This window comes from Myripristis murdjan, chromosome 2 (assembly GCF_902150065.1).
Source record: "Myripristis murdjan chromosome 2, fMyrMur1.1, whole genome shotgun sequence".
Classification (NCBI taxonomy): domain Eukaryota; kingdom Metazoa; phylum Chordata; class Actinopteri; order Holocentriformes; family Holocentridae; genus Myripristis; species Myripristis murdjan.
In genome coordinates this window covers 17,288,203-17,310,994 of record NC_043981.1, presented here as the reverse complement: position 1 = coordinate 17,310,994, position 22,792 = coordinate 17,288,203, and the positions used below count along the sequence as shown (strand labels likewise).

The 22,792-nt window shown below is 40.3% G+C and overlaps 2 protein-coding genes across 5 annotated transcripts; both read right to left on the bottom strand.

Moving 5' to 3' along the window:
- Positions 1-821: 821 nt before the first annotated feature.
- LOC115372129 (interferon-inducible GTPase 5-like) lies at positions 822-20,995 on the bottom strand. Of its 4 annotated transcripts, none has more exons than XM_030069842.1 (3): positions 20,955-20,995; positions 1,959-2,527; positions 822-1,573 (listed from the first exon to the last, which is right to left on the bottom strand). In XM_030069842.1, the coding sequence occupies exons 2-3, from the start codon at positions 2,518-2,520 to the stop codon at positions 936-938; spliced, it is 1,200 nt and encodes a 399-aa protein (XP_029925702.1). In that variant the 5' UTR covers positions 2,521-2,527; positions 20,955-20,995; the 3' UTR covers positions 822-935. The 4 variants fall into 4 exon arrangements, with proteins under 4 accessions (XP_029925702.1, XP_029925705.1, XP_029925701.1 ...); XM_030069845.1 differs by lacking the exon at positions 20,955-20,995 and adding an exon at positions 15,723-15,753; XM_030069841.1 differs by lacking the exon at positions 20,955-20,995 and adding an exon at positions 4,661-4,693.
- On the bottom strand, positions 17,203-21,028 carry LOC115372113 (interferon-inducible GTPase 5-like). The gene is made up of 3 exons (XM_030069840.1): positions 20,955-21,028; positions 18,491-19,062; positions 17,203-18,094 (listed from the first exon to the last, which is right to left on the bottom strand). The coding sequence occupies exons 2-3, from the start codon at positions 19,053-19,055 to the stop codon at positions 17,457-17,459; spliced, it is 1,203 nt and encodes a 400-aa protein (XP_029925700.1). The 5' UTR covers positions 19,056-19,062; positions 20,955-21,028; the 3' UTR covers positions 17,203-17,456.
- Positions 21,029-22,792: the final 1,764 nt, after the last annotated feature.

Here is a 22,792-nt window from a genome sequence, read left to right as displayed (position 1 = left end):
TTATGTCACCTTGCTTATGTCACCTTGTCTGCTGTCACTTAATTTCACCAATGAAACAAAAAAAAAAAAAAAAAAAAAAAAGAATTAAAAGGCCACTACCAGAAGACCTGAGGGCTCTGGAGGGTTCATATGTAAAGTGGTGTATCATCAGCATCACTATGAAAATGTATGCCGTGCCTCCTGATGACATTCCTAAGTGGCAGCATGTGAAGATAAATAAGTGTGGGACCTAAAATCGAACCTTGAGGAACACCACAATTCATTTTATAGAGCATGAAGTGCTAGGTGACAATATAAGACTAAATTCAGACAGAATTTGGCAATCCATTGTCAGCTGGTGTGGTTGTGCCCATTCAGGCTGTTCGCCCACTTACGTGATGGGGCAGCAGAGCGTAACGCTGGGTTGCATTCTGGGAGGCACTGATGGACAGGTTGTGTGTTTCTGACAGATTGCCAGATACTGTCTGAATTCAGCCTAATACAAGTCAACCAAGACTGAAAAAATATCAGAGGTGGGACCAAGTCTTTGTTTTGCAACTCACAAGTCAATTCAAGTCCTGACACTCTATTCCCAAAATTATACATATATATTTTTTACCTATGCTTCCTATACTTCCTACCATATTTTTGACTTAACTACAGGTGGGAACCAATTACCAAGTTATTTGAAAAAATACATATCCGTATATTTTTGAATAATAATAATTAAAAAAAAACATTCATGTAGCAAATATTGTTTGGTTAAAAAGCAAAAATATCATGAAGATAAAAATATCATGAAGATCTTATAAAAAATGAAATTAGATGAGATTGATAATTTGACTTCAAAAACAGAATCAACAAAGTGAATAAGTATACAAGCTGTCAGACACTATTAAAGTTTACCGGACCATGACAACATGACCTGACAGCTGTGTGTGTTGTCATGTATCATATCACACTGAGGTGTTCAAGCCCAGGGCCTCCATCAGCACGTTCTGTGCATCCTCAGCAACCATGTTCAAGCAGGTTTTCAGGGTGCTGTAGGTTGTTACAAAGGGAATCCATGCTACAAGATGGATAAAAAATAGTGAAATGAATCTTGATCCCTCTTCTGCTGCATGTAATGTAGTCTGTGTTTCAGTAGCGGTTAGAAACTTAACGATAACATCAGTGGTTACTTTTGGAACAGCAAAGGGTGATGTCATGACAGCTTGTAGTTCACTCAAAGGCGTGTTTGTACTGTCAGCAAGTTTCTGCAGTGACTCTTCATCTACACCAAATCCAGTCTTATACATGTTAATGACAGTAACAAAAATGACTAAATCAACAGCAAGAGAAAGACCAGGAATTGGTGCAGGTGTGATCAGTGCAGACAGTAATGCATAGTATTTTATTTTAGCCTCAAAAGCCTTTTTTTTCTTGTTGAGGATGTCCTGGGTGACCGGGACAATGGCAAACAGCAGAGCATCCCTCTTGTGAGAAGGGAGCTCTCTCTCCATGGTCTCCACCAAGAGTTGGAAATCATACAGATTGAGATCAAAACTGGAGATCAGGAAGACCTGAGGCGACGCCACACCTTGTTTTTGAAGGCCTGTAGAAACAGGAATGAGATGAATTCAGCTTCAGATGATCAAAATAAAAAGGCAGACCTTTAGTTTTTTTAGGAGTGTGCCACCATTTGGACTCACAGATGTGTGAAGTTACAAAGTGCAGCTGTTATTCATGTTCTACAAAGTGTTTGCTGATATGCAAGTGACTGTTTTTGTTTGTGTTTAGAATGGAATAATGGTCTCCTCATGTGCAAGATGGAACGTATTACAGCTAGACACCAAAACCAAAACTTTCTACAGAAGAGGAAACAGAAGAGAGATCGTCTCTGACTACTGAATAGACACTAGTCTATTTCCAACAGTCAGAATACTGTAATAAAACTAATGAAACTCATCAGATTAGAAATGGTGATAGAGGTTACTAACCTTGAATGCAGTTCTGCCTGATGAGTTGAAGAGTTTTCTCTGCGTTGAAGTCCCTCTGACTTCTTTCCTCATCTTGTATATTGTGGTCAATTTTGGTACGAACAAAGTAGAACTTCTTCTTCTGTTTCTTGATCTCCAGAGCAAGCTTCACATCATTTTCTCGGAAGCGTTCAGATGAGATGAGGATGAAAAAATCAAACTGGTCAAATCCAAACTTCTTCAGGTACTCGGCAGCAGGAAAACTGGTGGTGCCAATACCAGGGAGATCCCACAGAATAACATTTGGGTAGTTTGGATGGGGGTATGGTGCAGCCTCCATGGAGGTTTCAACACAACCGGTTGGAGCAGCTCCCTCATCCTTGTTGCTGAGGCCTCTGAAGGCATTGACAAAGGTAGATTTACCGGAGCCTGATTCTCCTGTGACGGCAATGTTTAATGGAATTTTAGTCTGCTCTTCCAGATAATCTTTTATCTTTGCAGAAGCTACGGCTGCATCACTGTTCTTCAGAGCTTCTTTAATGACTTCATAGTCTTCAGGTGGTTCAATACCAGATGGATCCATGGCAATCCTTGAAAACAACAACAACAATAATAATAAATTATTTTTATGGCACTTTTCAAAAAGAATATACACAATACAATCAAGAAAAAAGAAATAATACAATATATGACTCTTAAGAATAAATAAATGAAGAAAAACTTTATACAGAAAGAAAAACTCCAATTTAAAGCCATTTTATATAAATGATTTTAACATGATCATCAGCACAGTGACTGTTTATGGTTTCCTTACTTTAGTTTGATGTGAGACCAGTAATATTGAGCTTTTCTAAATCCCTCCTCGTCTCTACTGGACACAAAAACAAACAAGACATTCCTTCGGCAGGCTGAAACTAACTAGCTAGAAAGGTATTTAGGTTTCACATGTGATTGCGTTGGTAAGCATGGATTGTTTTCCTCCAGTGAGGGTGTCTTTTAGAGGATGACACATGATGTGCCACAGATGGGCTGATGTAAAGGAAGCTACTAGCTACTAACCCACCACACTGTGGTAAAATATATTTCAGTTCAATTCTCAAATCCATAATTACAACACATGGCCAGACGATCATCTCCACCCTGCTTTCTCCAAGACAGCCTCTTCCACATTTTCCATGAGATCCTGAAGAGCTCTGTGTTGTAACTGCTCACCAGATCACATTAGAAATTACAACAGTCAAAATTTGTGAAAAAAACAAACTATACTTTTGTTTTTGGACCAGTTAAACCATAACCACTCTCACAGTCTTAGTATATTGACTGCCATTGTCTGGACACTTGCAACATGTTATTTATTATAAAAAAAAAACTAAAAAAAAACACTTGAAACAAATACCAAGGCACTCATCTTAGAAAAAATAAAATGCATTTATTAAGTTAAGGGCCAAACATGGTAAAAGGTCACTTCAACGCGTTTCGGCTGGAAGCCTTCATCAGGAAGTTTGTGGTCTGACACCAAGACAGGTATAATTAAAAGCAAATGTGAGTCTGGTCACAGGTGTTGGCATTTGAGTCATCAGTACCAAAAAACAGACAGAGGAAGCCAATACTAGGGCCAAACAGCAGGGGACCTCATAGGGAAAAAAAGAAGATGTCTCTTCTCTTTTTTTCTTCCTAGCGAAGGCTTCCAGCCAAAACGCGTCAAAGTGACCTTTTACCATGTTTGGCCCTTAACTTAATAAAGGCATTTTATTTTTTCTAAGATGAGTGCCTTGGTATTTGTTTCAAGTGTTTTTTATGGACCCAGCCCTTAACCAAAAAGCACCATCTTAACAAAAAGAAGTAGTTCCAGGCAGCACTCCTACTCTTTGGCTTTTACGTTATTTATTATGTTTTTCTCATGTTAGGAGGGCCACCTCACAAGCCCTTATGGGTTTTTTTTTTGTTTGTTTGTTTGTTTGTTTTGTTTTGTTTTTGGCTCCTCCTGCACAGTTATTGTTTTCTCCTCCCTATCTATGTTTTGCATGTATTTTGTATACTTTTTTGCTTTTTTGTTTTTCATGTACAGTAATAATAAACTACACTAAAAAGCTAGGTGACTGTCCAGCTGTACTTGTCCATTGTTTTTAAAACTGGGGACAATCAGCAGTAGTAGGAATATAAGCTGAAAAAAACTTAAGAGGTTTTTAAAAATAGCTGACATCGTGAATGTCATGAATAAGCATGATGACCACTGAGAAAGTAACCGTGGGTTGGATTTGCCAAAGACAAATGGATGCCCGATGGACTGACCTACAGTCTATAACAGAGTCCAAAGTTCATTCTGATTACTGGACATAAATAAATGGATTATATAACAACCCTGTGTATCTCATGTAAACGACTTAAAGAAGATACATTTAAAAAAAAAAAAAATCAGTTCTAGTTTCAGAAAAGCACAATATTTGCCTTGGATTCATTTTGCAGGCTTCTGTCAACTCAGAGAGGAAGACTTTAAACAACTAAGAAGGTACATAAACGTAGAGTTGGCATGTTGCCTCCATCACTGAAGATGATACTGTGAGGATGTTGGATCCTCAAAACATACAGCAAAACCAAAAGCAGGAGTGTTAAAGTGAACAGACCAACAGAGACAAGCCCAGGATTCTCTCTCATTTCAGGTCAGGACAGTCAGAGGTAAACAAGAAACATCAGCCTGTTGCTGACCATCAACAATTACTTACTCACTGATGTAGAAGCTGATGGAACTGCAAAGATCTTTCCTTCTCGGAGCCAATACTCTCTCAGTAGTCATTCAGCTCCCGTTATACGGCCTTCTGGGTGCTCTATCTGTCTATGAGCCACTGAAATTTATTCCTCAGGAGGGCTTGGCCAAATGGGTGGTGCTGGGTAGCACTGAGGGAAGTCATGCCATTTACAAGAAATGCCATCATTCGAGTAGACTGAGATGGGACGATGGTGATAAAGTTGATAAAAATGTTCCTCCATGTTTGTTGTTTAAATTCATGTTTATTTTGGGCCCTTAATCACAGTGACATATTGTGAATGTAGACGTATATCTAAATATTCATTGGAATTCATTATGTGATCATTTTCAGTGTTTGCCACTGAGGAGACTGAGAACGCTTTCCTTAAATTATTTTTGGTGTTAGATTGAAGTCTCAGTAGGATGCATGATAATATGCCCTGTCATGGAAAGTTGTTTTTATGAATCAGCATGGTGTGTTTGTGTCAAGGTGTTGGCTCTGCAATGGACGTAAGGAGAGAGTGCAGGGGCTCCCTGCCTCTAAAACCACTGCATCTAAGAAACATAAAGGCAAGACCAAAGTGAAGAGGTAAGATGAAGATCTCTGACTGTCCATGACTGTTCCCCATCTCAGAGCTTAGCAGGTAAATCATTACAGCTGCAGTATTCAGGGTAAAAGCTTTGTCTGTGTTGTGGTGAAGCCCAGATCCCCCTGAACCCAACTGTGTGTCCATGAAGAATGACTGGTCTCATGTTTGATTGATTGGCTTCAAAGGTCGACATCATTTAGTTGATCCAAGGTAATAATTTAGAATGGATAATTAAAAAAAGATAGCGTTGCTGTTATTAAACGGGGTTAAAGGTTCAAATGCATCATGATTTCTCCATGGAGTCGCATCAAACAGACCTGGCCTCCATATTTATGGTGCGTAAACAATACAATTTACAAACTAACTTAAAATAAAATGACAAAAAAATTGACATGCCAGTCATAATAGTCTCCATGCTGCACTTTTTAGATCAGTGGGCTTTCAGTCTCAAGATGAATTTTAGTGTTTGTGTGTTTGATTCTGTGTCAGGTAGAGTTCAATAAACCCACAGTTCAGTTTGTATCGTGGTTTTTGATTTTCAGTTTGGTTTGTTTTGTACTTGAAAACATGACTATTTCCGATGTTCTTTGTATTTTGTCTTGTTTACATAAATAAGATTAGTCTATTTTAATTAAGTACATAAATTAAGTCATCAGCTAAGTGTGTGGTTGTCCTGCTCTTTTTTACCTTTATTTATTCAGGTAATCTTGTTGCGACATAGGGTCGCAACTAGTTTATTCAGTACAAAACACAAAACATTAAAGTGAATTTGCAAAGTGCCAAAACAGATTAACCCTCGTAAAGCCTTAAGGGGTCAAAACGACCCGAGCATCCGCGAGTCTTTTTTCCAGAGTCCTGTGGTGCGCACCTGCCTCGCCTTTGGCTCTGCGGCGGTGGTCACGGCCACCAGCGCTCCCCCATGCCCCCAGACCCCCGGACCCGCCAGCCTCAGCCCTGAACACGCCACAGGACCCCGGTCGTTTTGACCCTTAAGGCTTTATGAGGGTTAAATACTATGAACAAGAGCAAATTCCCAATTACACTCTCTCCAGAGCCTCTAAAAGAAGTTTAAAATCCCCCAGGAGTGTTCCAGGTTGACGAAGCAGAGGAGGAAAAAATTATTCCAATGCAACAATCTGTGCTTGGACCAGTAGACCAGAAAGTACAAAGTGCACATTCATGTAAATAATACCCCCCAAAGTCAAGACGAGGCAAGAAGGTGGCAGCAACAAGCCGTTTCCCAGCATTAAAAGAAAAACAGGACTTTTTTCCAAAGACGAAACCCAATTTTACTTTCAGTTTCCTTAAATCATAATGAATAGGGGGTTTCAAAGAAAGGCTTTCATCAATTGTGGTGAACATTTTTGTATGAGGCCACAAACTCAATAGGAGTGCCTTGTTTAGATGCAATGCAAGGAGGAACTGCGGGCACAATCTGTCTGATCTCATATTTTTTATTAGAAAACAACATAGCCTTGGTTTTGTCTGGAATTAGCACCAGTGTGAGGTGGCACAGCTGCCAATGAATAACATTAAATACCAACTGAAGATGTTCAAATACCAAAGCAACAGCATTTACACAACAGAAAGAATAGTATCATCATCATAAAGATGCACATGTGGGTTTATATTTTGACCCATATTATTGACGTAAATAGGAAGAGAATGGGTTCTAAAACTGAGCCTTGTGGTACACCTTTGGTGACATTAAGAAAACTGGAGGAGAGACCATGCAATGCTTAGGGTTGGAGAGATAATTTGTGTACCGGCCAACAGCTTTGTCTAAAAGGCCTATATCTGACAACTGAATCTCAATAAAAGGTGCAGTGCGATATTTTTTGGCATCCAAGGCTTCCACAGTTTAATTGATGTTTAAACTCAAGAACTTTACCTAAAATAATACAGAGTTTGGAAATGGGTCTGACCACCTTTCAACAAGGGGATGTGTGGATGCGCATACAGTGGCTTGTAACATTGCACTTTTCATCTCCCAGTTGAAAATATAACACATGCTCAGAGTCAAGTAACTAAGTTGCCCTGGAGGTCCAACCAGCACTGGCCAGAACTTTGTGGGGTGTATTGCATACTGAATGCTGTTTTTTTTTTTTTTTTTACTTCGTTTTTGTACCGTATTGTGCTGTTCAGTTTTTTATGGTTCAGTTTCACACCCCTAGTGTCCCGATTTTCATATGAAATGTGTATTGTTTGTATCTTCCAGGTGCTTGAGGAGCACATCATCACTTTTGTGAAGAATGAGTTGAAAACCTTCAAGAGGTCTCTGAGTCGAGATCATCCAGAATACTTACAGATGAAGACAGAAGATGAGTTTGTGGATACTGAGGAAGCAGAACAAAAGAGAAGCGACAGAAGATCACATTTTCTGCAGATCACAGTGCACTTCCTGAGGCGAAGGAGTCACGAGGATCTGGCTGACCGTCTGCAGAGCAGTAAGAGGCTGGGGACATAATTATGTTAAATAATCACAACAACCATAAAAATGTAATTGAAGTAGGAAGGTTTGTTAATGTAGGTAGCTGTTACAATAAGTAATAGAACCAAATGTTGCCTGTCACAGGGCACATTTTTCCACTCACCAGTACCAACACATGTGGAAGCCATTGTTTTTGCGTCATTTTCAAAGAAGTAGATCAGCATCTCTGTCTTTCATGGAACAAAGTATTAGTGTAGCGAGCAAGGCTCTGCGTTTGCATTTATTGCAAATCCCATTCATTTTTTTCATATAGATTTCAGAGTACTGGACTGCTGGAAAAGCAAATTTACAGAATCCAAATCAGACTTTACCAACCAGATCAGTTGTGATTTTTAACAGGAAATATTTACATTGATCACATTTAAATCCATTTATTGTTTTTTGTTCATTCAGAAACTCTCGCTGCAGCGTGCCAACGTAAACTCAGATCTAACCTGAAGGAGAAGTTTCAGTGTGTGTTTGAGGGGATTGCTAAAGCAGGAAACCGAACACTTCTTAATCAGATCTACACAGAGCTGTACATCACAGAGGGAGGGGAGTGGAGAGCTCAGTGATGAACATGAGGTCAGAGAGATTGAAACAGTATTCAGGAGACCAGTGAGACCAGAAACAACAATCAAATCTGAAGACATCTTTAAACCCTCACCTGAAAGAGATCAACCAATCAGAGCAATGATAACAAAAGGAGTGGCTGGCATTGGGAAAACAGTCTTGACACAGAAGTTCACTCTGGACTGGGCTGAACACAAAGCCAATAAGCACATAGAGTTCACATTTCCCTTCACTTTCAGAGAGCTGAATCTGCTGAAAGGGAAAAAGTTGAGTTTGGTGGAACTTCTTCATCTCTTCTTTACTGAAACCAAAGAAGCAGGAATCAGCAGGTTTGAGCAGTTCAAGGTTGTGATGATCTTTGACGGTCTGGATGAGTGTCGACTTCCTCTGGACTTCAAGAACAACCAGATCCTGACTGATGTTACAGAGTCCACCTCAGTGGATGTTCTGCTGACAAACCTCATCAAAGGGAACCTGCTTCCCTCTGAGGAGCAGGCCAGCAGAATCATCTCCCACATCAAGACGTCACGAAGCCTCCACATCATGTGCCACATCCCAGTCTTCTGCTGGATCACTGCTACAGTTCTGGAGGACGTGTTGAAAACCAGGGAGGGAGGAGACCTGCCCAGGTCCCTGACTGAGATGTACATCCACTTCCTGGTGGTTCAGTCCAAAGTGCAGAACGTCAAGTATCATGAGAGAGCTGAGACAGATACACTCTGGACTCCAGAGACCAGGACCTGTTCATGTCTTTCAGACCTTCACTGACTCTGGTGTCAATCTGCTGTCAGAAGCACATTCAATCTCCTCGTGGTCCACAATAATTAACATCAAATCTAAACTGAAATATCTGTATCAGGGTTCTGTGGACAAGGCTTTACAGAGTACGAACGGACACCTGGACTTGTTCCTTGTTCCTAAACGAGTTGACTTGAAGAAATACTCTGCTTCAGAGGAGGCTCTTCTGAGGCTGCTGCCAGTGGTCAAAGCCTCCACAAAATCTTTGTAAGTTCAAAGATAACTGCATACAGTAAATACAGTTGAAACTGTTTATAGGTCAAATTGATTATTAAAAGCGCATGATTATTCTAACAATTTTTTCAGTTTATTTTTCTTGACCATCTATAAATATAAAAATTGACATTTTTATATTTTTTACATGAATACAAAGTAATGACGGACAGCGTCGTGATTTAGGCCACCTGAATTGTATTGACTGTTTCAAAATACAGCTGGCTCAAACACGGTGGTGCAAACATGGTTGATCACGAAACCCGTGTAATTTTTTTTTTTTTTCATTTTTGAGGGGCTGGCATGCCTACCAGTTATGATGTATGACAGATGTTTTTTTTATATTATGAGAGAGTAGGTATAGGTGTCTTATTGTACCAAATTTCAGTTTCCTTTGTGGTGTAGTTCCTGAGATATTGACACCTGAAAATGGAGGAAAAATAAGGACGCGCGAAAATCATACATATACATATATATATACATACATACATACATACATATATATATGTGCTGGCAGGCATGGGAAAAATCAAAGCAAATGCAAGTGAGTAGCTTAGGAGAATCTTTTTATTTAACGGTCCAGGATTTGATTGGGAGAAAATTATGGATAACAGGTTCGGTTTGGTCCTGAGCTTTACAGGTATGGACAGGAAAGAGTTTGTAAAATTGGACTCTGGCTAAGCACTGGCCACTAACTTTCTAACTCAGCAATATTGTTTCATTTTTAATGTATAATGGTGATTATTAGCGTTTAGTAAATCATTCATACTCATCATCATCAATCATTCATAGTTCATTTTTCTATCAGGCTATCTAAGATAACAACTTATATGACTTTGTTTACTCCCAGGGTGGACCATGGTGGAGTCCAGATGTTGAAACCAGGTCTGAAGAAGTGTAAGTATGGATTTAGTGTGATTCTGATTTTTAGATGGTGTAGGTGCAGTTTCTTCTTTATGCTCTCAGCTGCTTTTGACTGGTGAACTCACTATAACATTTAGTGTGAATACAGAATGCATGAATATGAAAATGGTGTTTTATTCCTCTGTCTTGGGTTTACGATTACTTTTTTTGGTAAAAATATAATATGTTTTGACTGTTCTCACAATGCATCTCCTTGTTTATCAGAATTAGAACTTGTTGGACCCCATCCCTAGCTATGTTTAGTTGTCACCACTAGGGGGCCTGAGTGGAATACTTCTGCAAAAAGTCAGTAAGAGCATCTCAAGTTTATCCTTGTGGTTGGTAAACTACAAAGACAAATCATATTCTTTCTTTAACTCATCATGAAATCATGATGCAGAAAACTGCTGCACTGCCCTCTAGGGGCTGAACCTTTCAGGCATCTGGCCACACCCAATCAGTGATGTGGCAGCAGGTGTTTTTAGAAGTTGCTGATGGAAAAGTATGTAGTGGCCAAAGTAGTGGCCATAATACTGAGTAGGTGTGGCCAGAGGTGCAACAAGCCTGAAAGTTGACTGACTCTTTCATAAATCACCAAAAAATAGAAACCATGTGTGTGTTGGTTAACAAACTCCTCCTGTATTGTGTCTTGTTCTCTGCATCAGATTCCTGTGAGCTCAAACTGGACACAAACACAGCACACAGACGCCTGATCCTGTCTGAGGACAACAGGAAGGTGACAGCTGTAAGAGAGGACCAGCCTTATCCTGATCACCCAGACAGATTTGAGAACTGGGAGCAGGTGCTGTGTGCTGAAGGTCTGACTGGTCGCTGGTACTGGGAGGTTGAGTGGGAAGGAGAGGTTTGCATAGGAGTGTCTCATAAAGGAATCAAGCGGAGAGGAGACGGTGATGACGGCTGTCTTGGAGAAGATGACAAGTCCTGGATTCTGTGCTGCTCTGATAAAAATTTTACAGCCATTCACAATAAGACGTCGACAGACATACCCGTCAGCCCGACCTCTAAGAGAGTGGCAGTGTATCTGGACTGGCCGGCCGGCTGTCTGTCCTTCTACAGCGTCTCCTCTGACACACTGACCCACCTCCACACCTTCACCTCCACATTCACTGAACCTCTGTACCCTGTGTTTGGATTTGGATTTAGGATCAATTCTGTGGTTCGGGTGTCGTTTGGTTCCTCGGTGTCTCTGTGTCACATAGAGGAGTGAGAGTCTGCCTCCTGTGTGGGGAAAGACTCTCCTTCATGATCAAAAGCACAATTAATGATTTATTCTGTACAGGATCTCTCTCTTGCTCTCTCTGGGGGAGAGAGAGAACTGGTGGTCATGACTTTTAATCATCTCATGCTGTGAAATGTTGGTGCTTTTAATTTAAACTTTATTTAACAAGTTTCCAATAAAGAATCTCTGTTGTCGAGGTAGACCTGGTCAAGAAAGCAGCACAAAAATAAAAAATCAGACATACCACAGTAAGGGTGAGCGGAATAGTAAGGAAACCCAAAAACCATTTAGCTCGGTCTCACTGCAATTTGTGACACGATCATGAAAAAAAAAAAATCTATAGATTGAAATCCATGGACACAAACTGAACACTACTCTCCTCTTCCGGTGCTGCTAAGGACTGCAGTAAACATTCATTGTGTCCAAGTGAATGGAGCAAAAGTTGGAGACAAATCGAGGAAAGGTGTTTGTTCAGGGATGCCTGCTGGTCTGCACCTGTATTTATTACACTGACTACATTGTGGTCACTGTAATAAATACATGTGTTCGCACTGACTAGAAAAAGCCACGCTTGTTTTAAGTTTAACATTACGGGGCGGCATGGCTCAGGAGGTAGAGCGGTCGTCCGGTAACCGGAGGGTTCCCGGTTCGATCCCTGCCTCCGGAGTGTGTCGAAGTGTCCTTGAGCAAGATACTGAACCCCTCACTGCTCCTGATGGACAGCTTGGCACCTTGCATGGTAGCCTCTGCTGCCATCAGTGTGTGAATGGGTGAAACACTGTAAAGGGCTTTGACACTAAAGAAAAAATCCCCATCCACAAAAGATACAAGTGACTTCACAGAAAAATAAGGCCAAAGTTGCTTATCATAAGATAACCATATGTTGCCAGGTTAGTTATTCTTTCCCATTAATTGGAATTTATTTATTTATTTTTTTTTAATATAAAAAATAGGAGGCGTACATGTAAAGGAGCATAGAGAAATATTATACTGAGGGACTGCAGGAAATCTGTATTTTCATTCAAATCTTTTCCATATATATAATGAATAATAAATATATATAATATATTAATTGCTTAATTGTACTGATTTTGTGTTAAATAAAGTTCAGAGAAACATTTACTTTTTGTATTCACATCCCATGGCACCTGCAGTTTTTATATTATTTTATTTTATGTGAAAGGCTCATCCTCTGTGTTTGGACAGCATGAAGAGCTACAAGATCACTTTACTGGAGCGTAATGGCTTTCATCTCCAGCTGAAAACACAGAGCAGGCTTGGCGATAAGACTCAGATCCTTCAGAGGCGACGAGAGAGTCCATCGGGCCAAACGAGGAAGCAAAAACACTGGATCTGCAGCCAACAGTGGCACAGATTTCATCCATCACATTTCAGACATGAGCAGGCATGTTGCCAGCATTCCCTAATAAAAGCATGTTAGATGCACTTCAGCAAAGGAGAGTTATACATCACAGCTATACCTCTCATATTTCAACATACTGTTTGGTTAGGTCGTATATATGCTATTAATCTATTATATTTGTGTTACAACCTGTAATATTTCAAATGCAGTGCAGTCTTAACATGAAGCACATTCCCACATACTTAAATAAATATGCAGGGCCTTGAGGCAGACAATAAGGGGCCCTCAGTTCTTTATTTAGCTGAGATCTGTGCAGGCTCCACTCCTGATCCTGCTGGTATGCTGCTAGACTTCAGTCTTCTGGGCACCATGGGTGAATTTTGACTTGCCATTTACTGTTTTTTTTTTTTTTTTTTTTTTTTTAGCTTATTTTCAATTGCATTTTTATCTTGTGTTGATTACATTTTTGCACTTTCATGTGTTCTGCCAGTGAGGTACCCATTCTGGTCCAGCAGATCTGAAGAAGACTTTCAGTCTCAGGTTAAATGTCAACCTTCTCTTATCTGAATATCAACACTGCACTCTGAACAAGCCTTCTGTGGCTTTAGTTCTTGTATCAGTTCACAGTGAAAAGTTTAGTTTACGTTTGAGTTGTCAGTGAAAAGATTGAAATAATCAGTGATGCATTTTCTAATTGTGCCAAACCACTGGAAACATGAAAATGGTATCAAATATCTAAGTGCACAGTCTGCAGAGCATGGTGTAAGTGCATTTAGGGCGTGTCCAAGTCCACTTTTGCTATTTAAACAGTAGAAAAAGGGTTGTTGTGCAAGGTGCATGGTTTAAAAGGGTTGTACTTAGTCTCTTCTCTCTCTCTGATATTACTAGTGGATTTTCCAGGTAAGAAGGAAGGCTTCTCTGCAGAGGAAACGGATCTGCTCGTGCACAAAGTGAAAGCAAACACCCATGGGCACTCAGATGGACACAAGAGACTTTACTGTTTCCACAACGTGGACGCTGGACAAGGTAATGACAACTGAGCCACTTGAAAACTAAAAAACAGTGTCATGTTTGACACTCCTTTGTGCCAGATGTAAGATAGGGCCCCTTGTCTCAGACAGAAAAAGGGTATTTAGCCCCAAACCTTGGAGTGCTCCTTTAACTTTACATTGAGAGGTCCTTTGTTAGATTATACCATGAAATCGAGAGATGCGGTTCTCATTATGCTGGACATTTAAATCTCTCAACCACACAAATACTAGATAGGCCTGTTGTAGCTCTATTTTATTTCCACAAAACATCCAGGCAGCTCTGCAGCCTTCAGCTCCCTCTGTCTGAAGGACTTCTTGTCTCCTTGACATTAAACCTCTCTTAAAAGCAAACAGCACCCCAAAACTGCCACTCTGGGTCTTGGTCGGACCATTCAACTGTCCTTCATGTATAGAGGACGTATAGGGCGGCAGATATCGATGCCAGCGGCGATTACCACTGCTTTGGTATTCAGGCTGACAGTGTGTTTACTGAGGGCTTCACCAAGTTTGACATGGGACAGACTGTCATGGTGGAAAAGACTCTGTAGAGACATGAGGGCTCAGGGTAAATCCACTGGAAAGAGAGTCCTGCCAGCAGATAATTACAACTTTAGCAGGAAACATAATCTGGAGTCAAGTCACAAAACCTTCTTAGACTGAATCCAAGTAAGAAAATCAAAACTTCATGGTAATTAGACTGCTTTTTGATGCAGTTTATTTGGTTTCCAGGTGCCAAACATCATAAACACACTGGACAGAAAAACATTAGGCTGATATAAAATGCTGCAAAATTCTGTGCATGGTCAAGATAGTTTTTATCAGAGGAAAAAGAAAAAGTTAATTCTTAATATGAGCAAATGGGGCAGGTGTTGGAAGCCTTTTTTTTTCCTACCCGCGTCTGCAATTGCCCACCCTACTCTCTGATTGGCCTGTGGCTAGTACTCATTATTTCCATTGGTTAGGTTTGTTAAGGTTAGGGTTAGGGTGGGGTTAGGGGCAGCCAATCAGAGGCACAGGTGGTTCTTCACAGAGTGAGGATGGGAAAACAAAATCATGTGGGAACAAACAGTTTCATGTTGTCACTAAACACTAATAGACAGTTTAATGAAAGAAGTAATACAAAGTGCTTCACACTGTAAAACAACAAAACTATAAAACAATATGAGTTTGATTTTTAAAATATTGACTTTCTCTGCTGCCAAAAGGCCACTACCAAAGGACCTGAGGGCTCTGGAGTGTTCATAGGCTAGAAGCGGATCTGATAAATAGGTAGGAGCAGGACCATTAAGAGCTTTGTAAACCAATATATGAATCTTAAAATCAATTCGGAAACAAACAGGTAGCCAGTGCAGAGACTTTAAAATTGGTATAATTTGTGCTCTCCTTCTGGTCTGAGTCAGCACACAGGCAGCTGAGTTTTGACATAACTGGAGTTGAGCTATATTTTTTGGGGGGAGATCAGAAAGTAGAGCACTACAATAGTCAGTTCTGCAGGTAATGGCAGTGTTGCTCAGATGATAAAAAGCATTCTTAGTTATGTTTTTAATGTGCAGCTCAAAACTAAGATCTGAATCAAAGACAGCTCCTTGGTTTTTTACATGTCGATAAGGGTTTAATACCAGTGCTTGCAGTTTTGCATTGAGTTTGCCTCTCTCACCTTCAGCACCAATAAAAAAGACTTTTGTCCTGATTGAGCTGTAGAAAATTATCTGTAAACCCATAACTTCATATCTAATAAAATAATAACAAAAACAACAACAATGATAGTAATAAACTTTATTCTCTCTCATTTCAGGTCAGGACAGTCAGAGGTAAACAACAAACACCAGCCTGTTGCTGACCATCAACAATTACTTACTCACTGATGTAGAAGCTGATGAAACTGCAAAGATCTTTACTTCTCGGAGCCAATACTCTCTAAATACATATTCAACTGATATTTACACAGAAGTCAGAGCTCAGCCTTCTGGTTGTACTTTTTTTCTGTGAGCCACTGAAAGTTATTCCTCATAAGAGCTTCCTTTGCAACAAAGCAAGTGCTGAGCTTTTCAGCACAAATCTTAGGTTTTGCAAATAGAGTTCATGCTCATATGGGTGGTGCTGGGTAACACTGAGGGAAGTCATGCCATTTACCAGAAATGTCACCCACTCCCCAAACCCCCCTCCCGTTATGTTTGGGGTCAAGTCACACTGAATGTTTAATGAGCACGTTTACATGCACACCTTATTCCTGTATTAACCGGAATATTCGCAATATTCCGGTTGCGCACGTGTCATGTAAACACGCACCGAACCCGATTAAGGTCATATTCCGGTTGGAGAGAATTCCGAATAAGCCCCCTGGAATATGCCTGTTCCAACCGGAATATTGGGGCATGTAACCACCTTAGTCGGAAAACTCCCCGAACCGGAATATTCAGTCACGACTGCGCATGCTCGACTCACAAGGACTTCTGTGGCGTCTTCGTTGCTATGGTTACCTGCAAGCGGGGAAAACGGCATGGCGAACAGCAGCAAGAGCCAGGAAACTGCAGTCTGCCTTCAGCTAATGAAAGACTTAAATATCTTCTTCGTCTGTTTTTCCGGCAGACCAGACGCCTATACGCGTACTGCTGCCCCCCGCGGCTGAGTGTCGCATTACGTAAGAGAGTGGAATACGCCGAAACACGGGAACATGCCAAGTAACATGTAAACGGAATATTCCAGTTGCCGCGGCGCAGTTACCTTAACCGGAATATTGAGCCGAACCGGAATATGGTGTGCATGTAAACGTACTCAATGTCTCTAAATACATGATTAACATGTTTTGTCTTCATATTTAATGACTTTTCCTAATCTAATAGGGATAAGTGGGTGACCATGAAATCAACATGATGATATGTTTTCATGTCCTGGCCACATGTTCTGGCTGTTTTAGCTGTATAGAAACTTAATAATATTTTACATAAAGGGCGTTTTAGGAAGTCAACAAGAAACAAAGTACCTCACATATAAACTTGGGAAACAGTTTTTATTATAACCCCAACTGACCCTGGCTGATTGTAAATTTGAAGGCATTAAGAGAGTTAATGTGGTATTACTATTGATTTACTCCAGTGTGCTGATCAGCATCCTTCATGACATATTTCTGACTTGGAGAAAATGCAGGTGGGGAAAATCCTACAAGGTTAGCAATATTTTTTTCCCCTGTGCTTCCTATACTTCCCATACTTGCTACCATATTTCTGACTTAAATCTAGGTGTAAATGTAGGTGGGAACCACTTACCAAGTTATTAAAAAAAAATATATATATACATGTACATATATTTTTGAATTAAAATAAATCATGAAGCAAATATTGTTTGGTTAAAAAGCAAAAATGCCTGCATAAAACAAACATGTCATTATATTTAACAGCATCCAGAAATATGTTTTCCAACAATTATTAATATCATGAAGACCTTGTAAATCATGAAATTAGATGAGATTGAGAATTTGACATCAAAAACAACATCAACAAAATGAGTGAGTATACAAGCTGTCAGACACCATTAAACTTTACTGGACCATGACAACATGACCTGACAGCTGTGTGTGTTCTCATGTATCATATCACACTGAGGTGTTCAAGCCCAGAGCCTTAATCAGCACATTCTGTGCATCCTCAGCAACCATGTCCAAGCAGGTTTTCAAGCTGCTGTAGGTTGCTGCAAAGGAAAACCCTGCTGCCAGAGGGATACCAAGTATTGGAATAAATCTCGATCCCTCTTCTGCTAAAAGTAATGCAGCCTGCGCTCCAGTAGCAGTTAAAACCTTAATGATAACTTCAGTGGTTACCTTTGGAACAGCAAAGGGTGATGTCATGACAGCTTGTAGTTCACTCAAAGGCTTGTTTGTACTGTCAGCAAGTTTCTGCAGAGACACTATGTCGACACCAAACCCAATCTTATACTTGTTAATGGCAGTAAGAAAAATGCCTAAATCAACAGCAACAGAAAGACCTGGAACTGGTACAGATGCTGTCAGTGCAGAACATAATGCATGCCATTTTATTTGAGCTTCAAAAGCCTTTTTTTTCTTGTTGAGGATCTCCTGGCTGACCGGGACAATGGCCAACAGCAGAGCATCCCTCTTGTGAGAGGGGAGCTCTCTCTCCATGGTCTCCACCAACAGTTGGAAATCATACAGACTGAGGTCAAAACTGGAGATCAGGAAAACCTGAGGCGACTCCACACCTTGTTTTTGAAGGCCTGTGGAAACAGGAATGAGATGAATTCAGCTTCAGATGATCAAAATAAAAAGGCAGTCCTTTAGTTTTTTAGGAGTGTGACACCATTTGGACTCACCAATGTGTGAAGTTACAAAGTGCAGCTGTTATTCATGTTCTACAAAGTGTCTGCTGATATGCAAGTGACTTGCAAGCAAGTGACAGTTTTTGTTTGCTTTTTAGAATAGGATAATGGTCCTCATGTGCAAGATGGAACGTATTACAGCTAGACACCAAAACCAAAACTTTCTACAGAAGAGGAAAGAAGAGAGATTGTCTCTGACTACTGAATAGACACTAGTCTGTTTCCAACAGTCAAAATACTGTAATAAAACTAATTAAACTCATCAGATTAGAAATAATGATAGAAGTTGCTAACCTTCAACACAGTTCTGCCTGATGAGTTGAAGAGTTCTCTCTGCATTGAAGTTCCTCTGACTTCTTTTCTCATCTTGTATATTGTGGTCAATTTTGGTGCGAACAAAGTAGAACTTCTTCTTCCGCTTCTGGATCTCCAGAGCAAGCTTCACATCATTTTCTCGGAAGCGAACAGATGAGATGAGGATGAAAAAATCAAACTTGTCAAACCCAAACATCGTTAGGTACTCAGCAGCAGGAAAACTGGTGGTGCCAATACCAGGGAGATCCCACAGAGTAACATTTGGGTAGTTTGGATGGGGGTATGGTTCAGCCTCCATGGTGGTTTCAACACAACCAGTTGGAGCTGCTCCATCATCCTTGTTGCTGAGGCCTCTGAAGGCATTGACAAAGGTAGATTTACCGGAGCCTGACACTCCTGTGATGGCAATGTTTAATGGAATTTTACTCTGCTCTTCCAGATACTCTATTATCTTTGCAGAAGCTCCAGCTTGATCACTGTTGTTCAGAGCTTCTGTAATGTCTTCAAAGTCTTCAGGTAGTTCAATACCAGATGGGTCCTCCATGGCAATCCTTGAAAAGTGGAGAAAAACAGATGTGAAAACCTTTTCACTATTTTCTTTGGGGTTATTGCATATTGGCAATAAGAAGAAGAAGTAGAAGACTTCTAAGTTCTACAAATGAGTTTTTAACATCATCATCAGCACAGTGCCTGTTTGTGGTTTCCTTACTTTATTTTGATTTGAGACCAGTAATATTGAGCTTTTCTAAATCCCTCCTCGTCTCTATTGGACACAAAAACAAACTAAACATTCCTTCGTCAGACTGAAACTAACTAGCTAGAGAGGTATTTAGGTTTCACATGTGATTGCGTTGATAAGCACGAATTGTTTTCCTCCAGTGAGGGTGGCTTTTAGAGGATGACACATGATGTGCCACAGATGGGCCGATGTAAAGGAAGCTACTTGCTACTAACCCACTGCACTGTGGTAAAATTTATTTCAGTTCAATTTTCAAATCCATAATTATAACACAAGGCCAGCAGATCATCTCCCCCCTGCTAACTCCAAGACAGCCTCTTCCACAGATCCTGAAGAGCTCTGTGTCGCAACTGCTCACCAGATCACATTAGAAATTTAACAGTCTAAATTTGTGTAAGAAACGAACTATACTTTTGTTTTTGGACAAGTTAAATAATGCCACATCATAACCACTCTCACAGTCTTAATATTCAATGCCACCTTGCCTGGACACTTGTAACACATTTATTATGTTGTTCCTTTGATTTTTCATGTATTTGTTTGTTCTAGCTTTTATGTTGTACGTCTCATTTTCGGAAGGCCACCTCACAAGCCCTTATTTTATTTTATTTTTTTTTGTTTGTTTTTGTTTGTTTTTGGCTCCTCCTGCACAGTTATTGTTATTTTTAAAAGTGGGGACAATCAGCAGTAGTAGGAATATAACCTCAGTAATGCATAACTGGTTTTTAAAAATAACTGACATCATGAATGTCATCAATAAGCATGCTGACCACTGAGAAAGTCACTGTGGGTTGGATTTGCCAAAGACAAATGGATGCCCAATGGACTGACCTACAGTCTGTAACAGAGTCCAAAGTTCATTCTGATTGCTGGACATAAATAAATGGATTATATAACAACCCCGTGTATGCTGTGTAAACGACATAAAGACGATACATTTTTAGATATCAGTTCTAGTTTCAGAAAAGCACAATATTTCCCTTGGATTCATTTTGCAGGCTTCTGTTAACTCAGAGAGGAAGACTGTCAACAACTAAGAAGGTACATAAATGTAGAGTCGGCATGTTGCCTCCATCACTGAAGATGACACTATGAGGATGTTGGATCCTCAAAACATATACAGTGGTCCGTCGTTTATCGCGTTACGTTCTAAAAATAACCCGCAATAGGCGAAATCCGCAAAGTAGTCAGCTTTATTTTTTACAATTATTCTAGATGTTTTAAGGCTGTAAAACCCCTCACTACACACTTAATACACTTTTCTCAGACAGACATTAAGATTTTCTCACTTTTCTCTCTTGTTTAAACACTCTCAAAGTTCAAACCTTCGTAGAAAAATAAGTCCAGTATTATAGAATGAACGCATTCTGTACTGTACAGGAGACACGGCACGGAGGAGATTGATTGACAATGGTCTACAGTCCCTTAGCCAATCAGGACGCAGAACACAATGCACTGTTAAAAAAAAAAGAGAGAAAAAAATGCATGCAAAATTGCACTAAAAAAAAAAATCGCGAAACTGCGAGGCCGCGAAAGGTGAACCGTGTTATAGCGAGGGGCCACTGTACAGCCAAACCAAAAGCAGGAGTGTTAAAGTGAACAGACCAACAGAGACAAGCCCAGGATTCTCTCTCATTTCAGGTCAGGACAGTCAGAGGTAAACAAGAAACATCAGCCTGTTGCTGACCATCAACAATTACTTACTCACTGATGTAGAAGCTGATGAAACTGCAAAGATCTTTCCTTCTCAGAGCCAATACTCTCTAAATACATATTCAGCTCACATTTATAGGGAAGGCAGAGCTCAGCCTTCTGGGTGTGCTCTGTCCATGGGCCACTGAAACTGACGCCTCATAAGTGCTTCCTTGTCCTATCTTAACAACAAAACAAGCACTGAAAGCTTCAGCACATACAGTATGTTCATGATCTTTCTGATTTCTGTATGTCCCTCCTCTGTGGCCCTGTGACTGTGTTTCATGTGTCTCTGTAGCTACAGTAGTCACATATGTGCACAGACATGGGCAGAATACATTACATCTGGACACACAGACGATAAACACACATGACAGTAGGTGTACAGAAGGGTAAAAAAAAACAAAAACAAACCTGCTGCACAGGTTTTTCAACTGGAGTTCATGCCCATATGGGTGGTGCTGGATGGCACTGAGCAAAGTCATGCGATTTACAAGAAATGCCATCTGCACCACTTGCAGGCTTGTGGCTTCATATTTAATGACTTCTCTTAAATTTAATGGGGACAAGTGGGAGGGGAAAACATATCATCATGAAATCAACATGATGATATCAATGTCCTGGCCACATGTTCTGGCTGTTTTAGTTGTATAAAACTTGTAATCTTTTACTTAAAGGGCTTTTTAGGAAGTCACCAAGAGACAAAGTACCTCACACATAAACTTGGGAAACAGTTTTTATTATAACCCAAACTGACCCTGGCTGATAGTACATTTGAAGGCAATACAAGAATTAACTAAAATATCGGATATTTCATGTGGTAAATTTTGGCATTGGTGGTTTTAAAAAATCCCAAAGTTGCAGAAGAGTTGGGTTCACTTTTAACGATGTTCAGATTTTTTTTTTCTTTTACAAATTATTGTGAGCACCTGATGGCTGATTTTGAATTGTTATGTTTATGCGCCCATTTCAGTCCAGTTTCTGAACATTTGTCTCTGTGAAAATGAAGATAATTTCGTGTCGATTCCAGCTGTGGCCACACATGCGTAGTGGCGCTGTTCACGCAAATCACGATATTTACGTTGATGTTGCCACTTGGACGTTGGGCTAGTTAGCTAATGCTATATTTGTGAATGCAGAATCGTTAGAAAATTGTGATTTTGTCGTTATTCTGCGCGGACTATGAATCAGCTGCCAGGATGTCAAATGGGAAACAACCAAGCTTGATAAAATTTGGATTCACTGAACAAACAAGCGTTAGGAGCGACGACAGCTCCAGCTAGCTTGCCGCCGAGCGTCAGTTGATGCTAACAGTTAGCAGTGATGGAGACAAGCTGCTAAACAGAGCCGCTGGGAAAACACTGGCACCGCTTCACACAGAGAGTCTGACCGACCTGCCCACCTCAGCTGGAGGCCACAGGGGATTATCTGCCGTGGATTTCACTGACAGCGAGGATGGACCCCCTGCCTTTTGCCTCATGTTGGATTAAAGCCGGACACCGAGCCTCAACATCCCGCAGAGCAACGACAGAGGAGATTTAAGGTAAGACTCAGTCTGTCTATGAGCCTGGTCCTCCTGACTACTGACAGATTTTGTCATGAGTGCTACTAAATTATGTTCTCTAATTGTGATGCAGCTGATTTAGTCAGTTTTATAATGTAGGATAGGCTACCCTGTGTGTCCTGGTGCTGTAACTCGTGTGGATTACCATTTTATTTTAAAGCCTGTGTTGTTTCACTCTTATTTTGCAAAAGCTACTGCATGATGCCTAATGTCAAAGTGATGTTGGCCTCCAGGATGCTTTACTATGCAGCAGGCGTATTTGTTGTTGTTGTTTGTCTTGTTGTGT

Excerpts from the sequence above, each read along its gene's own strand:
- LOC115372129 (XM_030069842.1), bottom strand. The coding sequence starts at position 2,520 with ATGGATCCATCTGGTATTGAACCACCTGAAGACTATGAAGTCATTAAA. Across the intron at positions 1,574-1,958 it reads CAGGCAGAACTGCATTCAAG|GCCTTCAAAAACAAGGTGTG; the intron begins GTTAGTAACCTC and ends CTGTTTCTACAG.
- LOC115372113 (XM_030069840.1), bottom strand. The coding sequence starts at position 19,055 with ATGGAGGACCCATCTGGTATTGAACTACCTGAAGACTTTGAAGACATT. Across the intron at positions 18,095-18,490 it reads CAGGCAGAACTGTGTTGAAG|GCCTTCAAAAACAAGGTGTG; the intron begins GTTAGCAACTTC and ends CTGTTTCCACAG.